At 36.2% G+C, this 17,124-nt stretch overlaps 2 protein-coding genes across 9 annotated transcripts in view; both read left to right on the forward strand.

The window, feature by feature from the left end:
• Positions 1-17,124, forward strand: part of LOC125230634 (kazrin) — a 203,594-nt gene that overhangs the window by 14,419 nt on the left and 172,051 nt on the right. The window lies entirely within an intron of this gene.
• LOC125230635 lies at positions 13,284-15,507 on the forward strand. Of its 2 annotated transcripts, none has more exons than XM_048135860.1 (2): positions 13,284-14,065; positions 14,136-15,507. In XM_048135860.1, the coding sequence occupies exons 1-2, from the start codon at positions 13,298-13,300 to the stop codon at positions 14,610-14,612; spliced, it is 1,245 nt and encodes a 414-aa protein (XP_047991817.1). In that variant the 5' UTR covers positions 13,284-13,297; the 3' UTR covers positions 14,613-15,507. The 2 variants fall into 2 exon arrangements, with proteins under 2 accessions (XP_047991817.1, XP_047991818.1); XM_048135861.1 differs by having other exon boundaries at positions 14,154-15,507.

The raw sequence follows: 17,124 nt of genomic DNA on the forward strand, positions 1-17,124 counted from the left end.
ATTTGGTTTAAATATGTCCTGAATGCTTTAGATAGATTTTAGCGATATATAAAACTACCTGAGCCCAACCCAAGACAAACAGTACAATCGTTCACGTTTCGTAGTACCTATATCCTACCTAGTCATGTATCTCTGTCGCTCTTCCGTATTGAAAATGAAATATTTATTTTTCAAGTAGGCATATTACAATGCGCATATGAACGTCAAATAAAACTACGCCGGCTCTAACCCTACGCCTCAGCCTCGAGAAGATTTCAGTCCCCCCTCAGTTGGGACCGGCAAGAAACTCGGCGGGCCACTTATTTTCAAAACATTACATCTTATAATTAACATGCATTAAATAACAAGATACAATTTAACATGCAAAAGTATTCATCAAAAAAAAAATATTGATGCAACACCGACAGTAGCGTATCATAAACCAAGAAGAATGAGTGATTGTACTCTAGACTACGAACCCTGTTGTTTCTTCTATCGAATGCTCTTTATTCGTTTCTGTATATAAATTGTAAACTGTGTGAGGTGTGCAATAAAGATCAAGCACACTCGTGGCTTTTCAACGAGTACCACTGCGGTCGAGGTGGTATAGCGGTAAGCACGACAGCCGCGATAGGTAGCTGGAAACTCGGGTTCGATTACCATTCGTCATCAGTGGGTTTGATCGGTGCTAAAAAATCAAAAAATTGTTACTCGAAAACTACAAAAATCCGGCTAACATACATGGGGTATATTCTGATAGCCTATGATGTGAGGAATCTAAACAAAATTTCTTGGAGTTAAGGTTTGGTCTAAATACCCTTTTTTTAACCCCCGACGCAAAAACGACGGGGTGTTATAAGTTTGACGTGTCTGTCTGTCTGTCTGTCTGTCTGTCTGTCTGTCTGTCTGTCTGTCTGTCTGTTTGTCTGTGTGTGTGTCTGTCTGTGGCACCGTAGCTCCCGAACGGGTGAACCGATTTCGATTTAGTTTTTTTTGTTTGAAAGCTGAGTTAGTCGGGAGTGTTCTTAGCCATGTTTCATGAAAATCGGTCCACTGTGTCGCGGTCGGGGGTTTTTTCAAAATTTTAATTTTTTAATACCACGTCGGTGGAAAACAGGTATACGGTCCGCCTGATGGAAAGCGGTTACCTATCGTAACCTATCTCAACGCCTGCAACTCAAGGGGTGTCACATGCGCGTTGTCGATCCATTAGAAACTTGTACACTCCTTTTTTAACCGACTTCAAAAAAAGGAGGAGGTTCTCAATTCGACTGAATGTTTTTTTTTTGTATGTATGTTACTCGATATCTCCGAGAATCATGGACCGATTTTCAAAATTTTTTTTTCAATCGGTCAGGTATAACCCCGAGATGGTCCCATTGGCACCAAGTCGGGGTCTGATGATGGGATCTTGGAGAAATCGAGGGAACTCTTCAAATGTTATAGGCACATGTAATGTTCTTAGTGTATTTTTCAAAGGTACACCAGTATTTACGCCTGATGGTAATAATTTTATGTGGCTGAGCTGATGATGGAAGGTCAACTCCTCAATGGTTAGGAGTTAAAGGATAATTCTTTCACTACTGTACATATATTCGGACTGATATGTATAATATCAATAGGGACCACTAAAAATCAACAAATAAATAAACTTTTTAACAAAAAATAAAACCGCCTTCAAAAATAAGCGCGTTACAAAATACGGAGAAACTAAAAAGCAAAAAATAATAAACCTTTGAATTCAGATTTCTTATCGGATTGCAATAATCTAAACATCCAAATTATAAACAAATCAATTATTTTTGGAGTCGGGGCCAGCCTGCGTATGGTTGGGTGGGGCAAACAGAAAATAGCAAGGCGACGAACAGGCCTGGTACCGACTACAAAAATAATTGATTTGTTTATAATTTGGATGTTTAGATTATTGCAATCCGATAAGAAATCTGAATTCAAAGGTTTATTATTTTTTGCTTTTAGTTTCTCCGTATTTTGTAACGCGCTTATTTTTGAAGGCGGTTTTATTTTTTGTTAAAAAGTTTATTGAAGAACCCCCATACTGTAGTTCATAGGAAATACCTCGGCGGGGAGCTCATTCCACAGCCGGAGTGCCCGCGGGAGGAAATTCCTCTGAAACCGCACGGTACGCGACCATTTAGGTTGCACGGTGTGTGGATGAGTGCCCTGTCGATGGCGAACGGTGCGATGATGAAAAGTGGACGTTGACATCATGTCAAACAGTTCCTCAGAACACAACCCATTGTCCAGGCAAATAGAACACACCCTTTATAGAAAGTAAGTTCCAAAGGCAGTGTTGACTCTGTCGTTATAAGGGTACTATTCTATTCGACTTAATGTGAAATGTTATACAGTAATTCAGTATAAACAGCCGTGTCACATTACTTTGACGAGCGAAGCCCCGTATTTACGAAACTAAGCTCCTCATTCCAAGTGGAATTCGCTTCGTTTCATGGTTGTTTTATATCTGTTTCAAAACATTAATGTGTCGTTTGACGCATAAACATTGAATTTCAGCGAGAAATTGCCAACAATCACGACACGTATGATTTGATTTTCGTTGTACCTACCTACATTGTACCTATTAGATATATTAGGTATAAATAAATAAATAAATATTATAGCACATCTTTACACAAATTGACTGAGCCCCACGGTAAGCTCAAGAAGGCATGTGATGTGGGTAGTCAGACAACGATATACATAATATACAAATACTCTCTTTATTTACATGAACATATTTACATAATTATATAAGAAACTAAGACTAAACTTAAAAGCTAGCTAATGTCTAAAATAGGCCCTCTAGATGGCGCTAATATTAATATTTGACATTTTAACACATATCAAGCTAACAATATAGGCCAAATTGTCAAAACTGAGGTTCAAAAGTTTTAAGCTTGTGTCGAGAGATGGCAGTCTATGTACTGTGATTACACATTTTAGTTTGACAGTAACTCTCTATAATACTCGATCCTCTTTGGTATGGATATCATTTCATGACGGTGTCCTAATATTCACAATAATTTCTCCAAAAATAGGTTTTTCGCTTGGTTCAATGCCTCACTGCTGGGCAGATTCAATACAAAAAATATTGACACTTACGGGGCGTGCAGAATTATGGCTTACCCAGTAATAACATTGACTCATTTACAGCAGAGTAGAACGTGTGCAAATCGGACCGAGCTCGCGTCGCCCAATTTGATTTACGGCTGTGGCACAGGTGATATCATAATGGGATTTTTTAGGACAAAATAAGGGCTTTTTAATGATAAGTACTTAATTTATATGGCGATAAAATTTCTGGCAAGTAAATGTGTAAATATGGATTGTTACATACCTTTTGATCGATCAGCCGTTCTCGCATCGCTATCTCTCATTCACTATTAAACAAAATGTGAGTGTGTTTAGTAAAACGTCCCACTTTGTCGTTTAACATTAAGGCGAGATTTACTTGTGTCTTTATATGAATAAACTGACAAAACGGCTTTAAAATCGAGGTGCTTTTGCCGTGCACACTCACAAATATTCTCTCCAATCTATAAAATTTCAAACAGGTGCTTTACTTACTTTTTATCGTAATATTATTTTAGAAAAAATCTTAGTAAATAAAAGGTACTATTTTTACCACCTAAGTTGTGCTGAGATAATCATTGAGTTTTAATACCCAAACAGTCTAGTTTCAATTACAATATCATCAATATTCTGAACGTTAATTCTACACTGACAGAAAAAACAACCAGATTCCATGTTCGTTCAACAAGTCTTTTGGTTAAAATAGCGCCTACATGCTCTTTGGTTCAATCAAACAACAAGTTTTTTGTTAAGTGTAACTAGTACATTCTACAAGTTACTCGTCATTTGAATCAACAATGTATTTGAATCAACAAGTCGATTTTATAAAAGCAACATGACACATATTGTTTTCAATCAAATAACTTTTAATAGGTTTGACCTTGTTGATCGAACAAATTCGACTTGTATCATCAATATTGTGATTTATTCTGTTTAAAATACTTTTGTTTCAAACGGATAAACCCGCAACAAGTCGAACTTGTTAAATTCACAGTGCTTTCTCTCAGTGTAGACCTGGTATGCAGACCATTCTGACATTAAATAAAAAAAAACATTAAAATGAAATTACAAAACAGTTAACTCTGCCACAACTATTGCTTGCCTTACCCCAAAGCCCCAAAAAACTGACGGAGTTCAAACGTAGTGTTTCCGAAATGATTCTCCGAAAGTTGCAATCCAACACAAAGGTGTTGAGAGAAATATTATGTAGTCCCGTAATTTCTGGACCATTCTGGTATTGAGTACAGAAACCTGACGTAGAAATTACAAAACAGTTAAAACTGCCACAACTATCGCTTACCCCAAGCTATTCAATTTCAATCCCATCAAAAAAACTCAAGGAGTTCAATCGTAGCGTTTCCGAAACAATTCCGCGAAAGTTGCAACAACACAAAGGGCGAGTTTGGGTGTTGAGAGCAATATTATGTAGTGCCGGGCCGGCGGGGCGCCAATCGATAGGCACCCCTGTTCCGCGGCCTAATGCGCCCCTGACGCGAGACACACGGACATGACATGTCCACACATTGTGTTTTGCGGTTTATAATGTTTATGGGTTAATCAACGGCCGGTAGGTAGTTGCTGTGAGATCGATTTGGCTTTACGCTTTAAATGTATTCATTATTCTATGGGTGGTGTGAAAAACGATTATATTTATTTTTACCTATGCAAAAAATTTCTAGTTTTATTCTAAGCTTGCAATTCGCCATACAATTTAAGCAACAAGCTAGGCGTAGATTAGCATTCAGAATATATGTATCGAATTTCTTTTCAAGAGATTTACGAGTTTTAATGTGTATTCCTAGCTAATAAGCTAACGATGGGGTCGAAACTTTATAGTATAGCGTGACTGTAGATTGTTAAGTTATTTAATTTTCCTTTTTCAACCAATAGGTATTAGAGGAAGTTGGTTAAATGTAAACATTCATATTTAAAACAATATGTGAGTGTGCACATCATCTCACTTTGCAAAGCCGCTTTATCAGTTTGTTCATATAAAGATACAAGTAAATCTCGCCTTAATGTCGCCGTATACGACAAAGTGGGACGTTTTACTAAATACACTCACATATATTGTTCTTAGTTCTAAGTAGGTATTAACTACTCAAGTCCTACTCTTCTATGAGGCTGGCGTAGTCATAACCACGAGTGTGCAGAAGCTTCTCCAAAAAATAAAAATGAAGTAGGTACCTAATAATTATACAACCTGTTTCAATTGAATTCCGTTAACCTTAAGAGAAGATTCTTTAGATCAAATACAATTAATTTCTCTAAGAAACTAGCGTCCTAATTCTTACGGTTATCAAGTTATAGATAGATAGATAGATAGATATACGTTTATTTGTTTGTCACAATACACACAGAATACACAAAAGAAATAAGTTACAAAAAAGAATTAGAATACATAATAAGCAAATTGGAAAACAGGAAATTACACAGATTTTTACCATAGCGTACTATGATACTGTGCGCGTCGCAACAAGACAAAAGGGTTACGGCTCAGTATTACGCTACGCCCTGAGGCAACAGCACTGATATTCTGCCGGAACCGGATCAGATCACGATAACACATAATTGATTGAATAAGAAATATTGTAAAGAGATGAAATTATATACCTAAAATATCTATAAATAATTGCCTATGAAACGAGTGAGATGAATGCTATGATGAAAAGAAATGTGTGTTTGATCTGTTAGATCGATAGATAGTAAAATAATTGCTACAGCTAGAGCTAAAGCTGAAGCTAAATCCGGTAATCTGCAACCAAGTTGTTGATAAAATAAAGATAATTACTGAACACGTGTGTGACAGCCTTTACCAATTTCTAAAGTTATTTGTTTTGACATGACCACTTCACACTAACTTGAATTTTATTCTTAAGGGTCTCTCACACTAATAAATTCATTTATTATTTATGAAAATGATGAAATTCCTGTTCCAGGATGGTTCCTGATAATGAACCTAGCTACGTGTCGAATTTAACGGAAAACAAAAAAAACACGGTGTATTGTTTATTGCATAAACTACAGAACAGTGTGTCGTGAGAAACAATCATCGCGAAGTTAGCCATGCAGGTTCCATTGATCGAAACAAACAACACACTCCAACCAATATTGTACGCTGGCATTCAATACAGCTTATTCACTCATAACTAAAACATTAGCTATTTGTTCGTCTTATATGACGTATCGTTACCATGATATTACCTACCATAAACTACCATAAGTAGTTTATGCTATGGAAAGGAATAATGTAGGTTATAAATTATTCAACTTTAAAGTGACTTATGAAGGCGTTTGTAGACCTTTTCATTAATGCAACTAATTACCATGCGTAATTGCATACATAGCTCATACGTATAATACATAGCCTGTTTCAACGGTTTTTTTTATCATAATCATTTTCGCGATTTCGTGTTTGATTCCATAATGAAAGTTGCTGAAGTAGTAAGACAAAAAAATATTAAAGAAATACGCTGACTTGGTTATTTTGAATAATTGATGTGTTTTTTTTATACTTAACGCTTGAAGGTATTCAAGCGTTATAAAAATAAAAATATGAAATCTTGAACATTTCATATTTTACTATCTCATCAAGTTCATTTAAACCTTATAAGAAACGTGTCCCCATTCTAGTTCCTTGATAATCCTTCCATTTACATTTAATATAGTACTTAAGTGCTAGCGAATTCAACAATTCCTCTAATAACATTTTATAGCGTTCTACGTAAAAGTTTCATTATTCCTCTCTAATATGATCCTTCGAGATTATCAGCGGCCATTGTGCCCGGTGTGGTTGAGCTGATTTTATTTCCTATAATATTGCGGCAAATCGACCATGCAGCCATTCTCTATTAAAGCTTCAGCGAGTAGGGATTTCAGACCGGATCTTTTTTTCAATCCGGACGAATATTATCCGCTATCCAGATCCGGCCGGACCGGGGCCGTATTTCTATATACATGTATTTCAATGAGAGATTTATTTTGAGTTAGTATTTTAAGTTATCTGAGATATTTTTGAGCTTTTTAAGAATAAAAGAAAACTTAAAGCAGTAAAAAAAAAAACATTAAAATGACAGTCGCACTGTAAATCGAAATTTAAAGTAAAATTAAGCTCTTATTATATCTTATCACATTGAAAAAAACCTATACCTTCTTGAATAGTTCTGTTTAACTCATACCTTTCATTAGTCGCCTCATCTTAAAGTCATAAATCATAAAACACGGCGCGCTAACTCGCGTACGATTATTGATTGCATGGAACATTGCGGGCTGTTGAGGTTAATACAAATAAATATGATTCAGTACCTACACCAATCAAGTACCGTAATGTAATTGAAACTCGTGTATGTCTCGCACGATGTAAATCAGCCCTTAGTCGCATAACGTGATGTGTTTAGTTTAGAAGTATTATTTATTTTTTCCCCTCACTAGCTCGGAAACACGTGTTTTGTCCTTTAATATCAGCGGGTAAAAACGCATTTTATCCACTAGTGGGTAAAGTAATTTGACCTTGAATAAAGTCAAATTAATTGCTTTAAAATTGATAAAAGTAGGTGAATCTAGTAATAAAGATGATTTACCACCTGTGGAACTCATTTTTTGCGTTGTAGTTTCCTCGCTATAGTGAGGGGAAAAGTTTTGTGTTACACTCGGGTGCAAATGTATTTTACTTCTCGTGTGTTAAAAAACTCGCAAGTTCAGGATTCTATTCTTAAACCACTCGCTTCGCTCGTGGTTCAACTATAGAATCCTTTTACTTGCTCGTTTTTCAATTCCACACTCGGCGTTAAAATACAACTTTGCTCCCTTGTATAACAAATAACTATTTCCGGATCCGCCGGACCGGATTGCAATCCCTACTAGCGATGCGGCTCGGCGGGCGAAGCTATACCGTAAATTATTACGGCACCTAATAAAGATATCAGCGCGGTTGTCCTATAAATGGACTTTTTTAATCAGTATTCATTGCGTGTCCAACTAGGAGGTTTAATAAATCAAGACAAATTTGTCGCTGCGATGATATAACTATCTCGCTTTCAAAGCGTTTTATGTAAAAAATCCACAAGAGGCATTTTCCCAAAAAAATGTACCTGTTATTGTCGATTTTATGCTCTGCCATTGTCAAAACTGTATTTTTATAGACGATTGACTGGATTGACCTTATGTACATCGGGTCAAGAAATCTTACTCCTGATATTATTAATATCAGTGTCATATCAGAAACAGAAATAACACCAGTTCGAATAGGGCAGTTGGTTTCGGTGTCGTAAAACCACAAACGTCTCATAAGACTACTTGAAGAGTTACATTTCGTACGAAACTAAAATTTCACTTCCAAAGTCATTGAACTAACATAACCAAGGAACTTTGCCCTATTAACGCACAAATTAGCCCAACTACAAACATTATGTTGACCACATGTTAACTAGGCACCTATAAAACTCAATAAATTGGATTGGCTAAGTTGGCAACTTTCCGCATACGGTGAAAGTTAGTTGTGAATGTTGTGATGATGACAAGGGTAGACCTGGCAGTCACTGGGTACTTAAATGGGATGAAACTTTTGAACGCAACGGAATACGAACCGCGTTTGAAAAGCAAGTCTACTAAGTAGTTTTATATTGTCATTGAAGCTAATTTATATTAAATTTTACCTGCCAAATGGTTTGTTTGGGCAAAGTGCTTTACAGTAGCGGATTTGCCTAGAGGTCAAATAGACCAGGGCCTAGAGCAGCAAAATATTAGGTGGTGACAATTTACCTAGATATACGAAGATGATAGGTACTGAGAAAAGGTTGGCTAGTACTTATATGTAGACCCTAGGGCCTAGAGGGGCGAACACTGTAGATCTGCCTCTTACAAATGGTTTCTTAAAATGATGTTTGAATATCTCCAAATAACTGTAAAAGTATGAAAAGGGTTTGCTATAAGAACGTTCTCAAACAAATGGGCCAATTCTATGCCAATGGTCAAGCTATGGTCCAAAGTAATGCTTTCTCGGCATCGTAATTGTTAGGTATTCAATAAATGACTTCGTATAAGCAGCAGTCTTATGGGATGCCGTGGATTAGCGGTAATTTTCCTCAGGCATAAGATTATGTAAGACTTATTACATAATCTATGACAAAGTCTCCGTGTTGACTAGTTATCTTCTTCATGTAGTGCATGTTAAGATAAAGTTACGAGTCCATGGTGCATTTTATTGTACTACTAGCGATCCGTCCCGGCTTCGCACGGGTGTTATGCATAAAAATAATCACTCGCTATAAAAAAAAACGCTTCAAAATCCATCGCGTAGTTTTAGAGATCAAAGAGGGTAAAACGTCGGGAAGAACAGGCTAGTTTCCTACTAGTCAAATCAGCTTCTTTTTAAGAACTGTCAAAACGATTTGCTAATATGGAATTACTATGAAATACTGAGGAGTGACGTCACGGTCAATTCATTTACTTTATATCTTTCTCTTTGACTTATTAAATAGAAATTATGTCTAAACACAACTACTATCCATTTTTTTTTCTAATTATGTGGTGCTCTATTTCGTGAACTGCATAAAATATTTTATTTAAGTATTTATAGAAACTATGGATAATGCTAATTCGTCTCTGTCACATATTATAAGCAACAAAGTGGTGCACTTAACAGCAATTTCCACGAATCTATTAGGGTTTAGAGATTGAATGTAAACGACACCCAACCAATAGGCGCTGAATTATTGAAAATAACAAGTCATCTTTGACAATAACACGCGTGACTCTCACAAATTCTGTCGGCTAAGTGACAACCAAATGGATAAGCCCCAGAAAGAAGAAAATCTATGAGGAATATATCGGTTGTGTGTTACAACTACGGTGTTTAGTTTACCTCACTTCACTTGTATATTGGTATGTGTAGATTACGATGTTCTAGGAAATATATGTATGTAATAACAGTAAAAATTTACATAAACTTACAATTGTATTCTTAGATTGTGTATGAAAACGGGTACGTCATGTTGAATTTATACCTGTCCTTGGTCAGCTTTTTGGACTAAATAGGTATTATGACTATTTCAGAACTAGAGATAATTAATGTTACTGCACGAGAATCTCTAATAGAGTTAATGCCATGGGATAATATCTAACGCTTATGTTTATTTAAAAACTTCTACAAAACCCACGGTAGGAAAAGAAGTGGCCAAATTTTTAACTCGTCACCATATAGGACAAATTTGATAATCGCTTGTTAGTAAAGAGAAAGACTTAAATTAAGAAATTAGTCGTGGTGCTGATGAGTACAAAAAGGGATAAGGATTTATTTTGATCCCGGATAGTTTTAAGTATCAGACAGCCACGATTACATTTCTCATCATCCCGTCCGGCGTCCGGAAGTTTAATATCTCCTAGCCAGTAACACAATTTAAAAGTGTAAAAATCGAGTGCGCACTAGTCTAGGTGGGTAAATCCCATCGACGGGGAGTCGACGTCAATACTTTCGCGAGAACCGATTTCCTGTACGTCTAGACGCGTTTCCTCTGCCAATGAAATTAAGTTATACTTAACCATTCAGTTTTAGGAATGTCAAAAATGTTTTCAAAGCAAATTACGTCAGAATACAGCTATTTAACCCTGAAATGTATGACCTTGACAAAGACTTATTGCAATTTGAATTTTGACATGCTATCAATAGAGTCAAAAATACATGATGCATATTTAAATCACTATGCATTTAAGAGTTAAGTATAAATCAAGTCTTTTAGTTTGAAACTGCAGTGTCAATATTTAAAAATCGACTTCGTGACTTCAAGTCCCAAGTCAAGGCAGTATTTTTGGACTTGTAATTTATTTTCAGCTTAATTAATGTTGATCCGAAACTCCAAAATAAATAAAATACAGGCTAAAAAGTAGTCTTAAGTAGGTATTCTAAAATGGCATTGACTTGACAAAATAGTTTACAAATGGTGCCAACATGGTTTATTTCCTCAGATTCAGATCTTTATTTTGCTTTATAATTACATGCAAAATGATATAGGCATTAATGACAATAAAAATATACACGGTGCTTTATTTAGCACGCTAGGTTGTGTCAATTGCTTTTTTTCAACGAATTAAATGGCGTGTAAACCTTCATACCCGATGTCGTAAAACAATCTAGAGATATCTATGCAAACCTTTGACAGTTGCCAACCCCATTTCACCAATTTAACTTCAATGTAGCTCCGAAGCTGTCAGGTTTATTCCGCTTTCTTCCTTGACAAAGTAAAATAAAGGCCTATCTAAATAATTTAGACACTGAATAGACAACGTTTACGAAATTACGAGTCAAAGTGCCGCGGCCCGCGGGTTCGACCCACATCAACCGCGGCACAGACGCCATCTGACGTCAAAGTATGTCGCCGACAGATACATCGGGATGCTCGATTAATTGCACAATAATGGGTATGAGGTGTATTGCTTTGACATCAAAGACTTGTGAGACTTGTGACTATGATGATGCTAATGAAAGGATTTACCTGTGTAAAATTAATACAACGCGGTATTTGCGCTGTAATTCTCTTTAGAACAGAGCATCTACTTTGACATTTTGACATTTTAGAATACGTTATTCGATAGCGTAAATGTCCGTATTTTTTTGTTCTAGTGTGTAACCTTTTGGAGGCGCTAAATATTCACTTTCACTACACAATAAATGTCATTAACTCTATTGGCTCAGGCTACAGTCATTTTGCGGTCATTCTTAAAACGTTTATCTTATAGCCGTGGCAATTAGACAGAAACTCAGACATACTTAGACACATTCTCAAAAAAATACCCAGAACAAAATAAAACAATTGTTTTGTACGATACAATACGTTGGGTAAGTTGAAAACAAAAAGTTATCTGCAATTATAATTCCCTCTAGGTTTAGGTATTCCAGTGAAAAAGTATTTGAGTGGGTCTTTTTTTAACAACATTTACCGTATCATTGTACCTATGGTATATGAAAAATTATTATTTATTCTTGCTCCCTAATTTCCCTTTTTCAAAACAAAAGCATTGCAATTTCATGTTACTGCCCGTTCAATTTTACCTCAATACACCCTTTTAGGACCTGCCATTCGCTTACTTTCATCATTTACGTATGAGCAGAACAGAATCTCGAATAATTCTTATATATCTCTGTATCTTTCACAGGTAACTCTTCTACATAAAGTGATGTTTGGATGGATGTTACAGTAGTAGGTAAGCCTCATGAGAACTATATTACTTACATAACTTGTACATACATACCTCGTCTCGACGTTTAATCAAGTCAATTGAGGCAGGTTAAACGCACGAAATAGTGCCAAATTGCTTTTGTGATATTGCATCATATCTTGCCCAAACAATCATGACGCTTCAATAGCACATGTTCCAATATTAGATTCGACGTCCGCAAGGACCCCGACAATGCAGACAAAAGCATCGCCGAATGCATTAAGCGGAATACAATGAATACGGGAATGCACGCCTGGCGACCATCAACTTCCACACACTCGTATCTCGACCAATGTGCGTTCGCAAGAGAAAATTTGTTCCCGTCACATAAAGTTCACAATTCAAAACTATACTCGACAGAGATATAGTAAGGACGAAGCACAGGACGCTCCGGCCGTCCAGAGCGCGCACTTGACAAAAGGCATTGTGCCAGGCCTAGTTTATCTCATATTTGTTCGGACAGGACTCGTTCCGCGCTGATAACGTCCAAGACGTACTATTCACCGTGTGAAGTGTCAGGTTACTGATAAAATTGTTTGTCTCACTTTGTCTGCCTTAACACCGGCGCCTCCGTAACGGGGTTTCAAGTAGGTCATTATTACCTAAAGATATAATTGAGAATTTAAAATTTTTACCGAACAATACCTGTGGACATAATATTTATACATTTCATTTCAATGGATTTTTTACTTCAGTTCTTAGGTAGTGTTTTGTTTTCTAAAACAGTAAAATGCATCATACATATTTTTAGTAACTGTAAATATTTGGACTTTGCAATATTTGAATGATGGTGGATTTCGCTCAGTAGGTACATACAGCTGACTTGAAAAAAAATCTTACAAGCTACATATATCTTAGTAAGTGCTTATTTAAAGTGGTGTCAATGTAGATAAACAAGATAAATAATGATAGCGTCAGGTTTGTCTTGAAATGATTGATGTTCCGTATAAGATAAAGGCTGAGCATATAGACAGTTAGAAATATTATTTCGTGTAGTAAAAACGTACGTAGTAAAATGCCACGAAAAGTTTCACAATTTCACTGGGAACTGGCGGAAATAATACAGAAAGCAGCGAACATAATTGACATTCATGACATCGAGTACGTTATTCAATACGGGTGTGATGATGTCGATATTTTCTTCAGTAACATGTACCTAGTCACCATTCGTGGCAAAAGAAATGGGTCAAACATAAAGAAAAATATTATAATAAAGTGCCACATAGATCTAAATCAACGTGAGAATTTTAGAGAACTTTACAAGAGAGGACACGTGTTTTACAACACCGTTGTAACCAAGTTACTTGAGATTCAACGAACGTTTAAAGTTATTGAAGGATTGAAAATTAAATTTCCAAATTGCATTTACAGCAGTGCTGAATATAACAAGGAAGTGTTGGTTTTATCACAGATGGTGGATACTTATAGTATACATAACAGATTTCTTCCGATTAGCATCGATGAAGCTAAATTGACCCTGAAAAATATGGCGAAACTACATGCCTTGTCCTTTGTATGGGAAACATATTATTCGGAAGAATTTGACGAGATCAAGAAGATATTATCCAAAAATGTGCAGTATTCTGAGCTTGTTAAATTACCAAAATCTATGAGATACTGTTACGACACTTCAGTGAACGTAGTGATGAACCCAATGCATAAAGATAAATTAAAGGCGCTCGCTGGACACTTATTGGCTATTTTGCAAACACCACCACCACTTCAGTACAGTGCCATTTGTCACGGAGACTGTTGGATTAATAACATACTTTTCAAAGTTAAGGTAAGTAATATTTTATTAGATCCAATGCAAAAATATGAGTTTATAGATCATGCTGTATGTTCTAAAATAGGATTATATGTTGTCACAGGGGACGAGACCGGTAGAAGTAATGTTCGTCGACTATCAGCTGAGCCGGTACGCGTCTCCGGTGTCGGATATATCATACTTCCTATACATGTCGACGGACCGGGAGCTGCTCTCTCAACATTACGAAACCCTTATCAACGTTTACTATGGAACTCTAGCGGGCGTCCTTCGCCAATGCAATCTTAAAGTAGAACAAGTCTACCCAGAGAATATATTTAGACTACATTTGAAAGAATACTCAGTGTTAGGTTTGATAGAGGCGTTAGTGTCGATGCAAATAATAACAGCGGACAATGAAGATGCTATAAAAATGACGGAAATTAGATACACTCAGCCCGAAGTTGAAAATGCTGGGATAGATGAGCATAAATTCAGCAATCAGAATATATTTATTGAAAGGGTAAACGCGATAGTGAACTCGTTTTTCCAAATGGATTACTCATTAACGTCAGTGATTTAAACAAATGATTTCTGAGTCAATTTCCGAGGGACCCTTTATTTTCTGTAGAATTGTGAAAATGAAAGCATTTTAATAAAAAAATCTTTGCCAGGAATAGTCAACAATCTTGAAAAGGAATTAATTCTTTGTCGCTGCAGTTAACTGTCCGGAACAAAGGTTTTGCCGGGCGGGGAGCGGAGAGCCGGACGCGAATCTTTGTTGCCCGGAAATAATGCCGGTGAGAGCAGATGGTAATATTTAATAGACATTGCTTGAGAAAAAATCATAAAACTCTGCGACTTAAATATTTTGTTTCGATGTTTAATCTGCGTGAGTATTTCATTAAAAGTTTAATAGAGAAAATATTTTATTTAAGAATTTCTCAGTCTTCCTTGTTTTTACGTCGTTCTGTATCAAGCCCTAGCTAGTAAAGACTCAAATATGTAAATAAAACTTGATATATAATAAGTACGTAAATCTAAAAAGGATGTAAAGCACACCACACAAAGAACTTAACCCAAGGGGCCACAATTCAGATTTACATAATACTAAGGAATCCCTGGAAGAATAAACCACAGACAACCTATTTATCATACGCCGAGAAACAATTCCGATCAATCATAATATGTAAATGTTAATGAAGATGATTGATTCGGCTTCCATTAATTTCAGCTGCTGGTTGATTCACTTGTTCCAAATTCCATTTGTTAGGTGTATCTGATTGTACAGTATGGACGGAGAAAGTAAATTAATATTGTTGCCAGAATCGCGAAGTTTAATTGGAAATAATGGGTGTATATTTCTTAAAGTTGGCGATATTAAATTTTGCTGTTCTATTAACCGAAATGCGAAGTTTAATTATTTTTGGGTGTGAAATGAAACTGGATTTGTTCATAAATATGAATGAAAGCCAGGTGGAAACCGATACGTAGGAACATTTAGGTCCTTTTAAACTTAAATGGCGGATCGTTTGAGCTACAAGTTAAATGAATGTTGTGGTCAAACTCCACTGAAATATCCGATGGCTTTGCGGTTTTTCATCACGATTTTAACTTATGGCTTTAGGTGAAATAATTACTTTTTGGTATGTTCAGTTAGTTAATAAGCAAGTTTAATGATGGAATTTGGAATTCACGAATATAATGAAGAATTTGTGTTGGTACATCTATGTAACATACATTTACACTGATTATGAGAAATGATCTGCCTGCATCATTACTCATACTCATGTTTTAGTCATTCAGTCCCTGAGGTCTCTAAAGTAAATTTCATTCATAAAATAGGATTTCGAACAACGCGCCAAGTCGTACGTTTTGGAAACAAAGCTCAACTATGTATATATTATGACGGTTTAAACCGAAACGAATACGATACGTCTTTGAATGAAATGTACACTAGAAGTACTGAAATCCGTTATGGCTAGAATGCACCTAGTTTTATTGACTAGCTATACGTACCAAACCAGGTCAATACACGCAAACTGCTACATATAATGCTATTGCTCGTAAAATAAGCGTTTCTCTTTATGTTGCAGGCAGGAATATAAACTTTTCTCTTCATGTATTACCGGAATTTACATTTTTATAAGCAGTCTGTGTTGTATATCTTTGGGCGTTTGCTTTATGACTGAAATTTAAAGAAAACAATGTACCTATTGCGTTTCTGAGTTCCTTCCATCGGTCTTGTTTTAAATCGACCCAGTTACGAATTCCCTCTTCACACGTGTATCGAACACTGAAGTTTCGCCCTGAGAACAAATGTACTACTTTGCGAACTAGTGCGGGGAAAAGCACCATATTTTTAATTGGTTATTAGGCGCAAACAATTTTTTGCATGCCAAAGATGTGCTAATCCATACTAATATTATAAATGGGAAAGTGTGTGTCTGTTTGTTTGTCCGTCTTTCACGGCAAAACGGAGCGACGAATTGACGTGATTTTTTAAGTGGAGATATTTGAAGGGATGGAAAGTGATATAGGCTACATTTTGTCTCCTTCTAACGCGAGCGAAGCCGCGGGCAAAAGCTAGTAATTAAAATAAATATATATTATAGGACATTCTTACACAGATTGACTGAGGCCCACGGTAAGCTCAAGAAGGCTTGTGTTGTGGGTACTCACTACTCAGACAACGATATATATAATATATAAATACTTATATACATAGAAAACATCCATGACTCAGGAACAAATATCTGTATGAAACGGAAAAAAAAAACAAATAGTGCGCGACACTTGCAAGCAACTACGCACATCGAACCGCATTGATGTAATCACCCCTATTTATAAAATATGCATACCCCGACCCTTATCAATATCGACGCGGGCCAGGTAAATAGGTAAATACATTCCACATAAACAACGTAATTTGCTCCAACGTGCCACTGCCAATACAGATATCACAAAATGGAAATAGAATATACATATCGAATGCTGCCGCCGTATTACGGTAGAGTTTATTGTCGAGAATAAAGCTACTTGTGTGTAAAGAAACGGGAATTTTATCGATATCGATATACGCGATCAGAATATTG

This window comes from Leguminivora glycinivorella, chromosome 10 (assembly GCF_023078275.1).
Source record: "Leguminivora glycinivorella isolate SPB_JAAS2020 chromosome 10, LegGlyc_1.1, whole genome shotgun sequence".
NCBI classification, from domain to species: domain Eukaryota; kingdom Metazoa; phylum Arthropoda; class Insecta; order Lepidoptera; family Tortricidae; genus Leguminivora; species Leguminivora glycinivorella.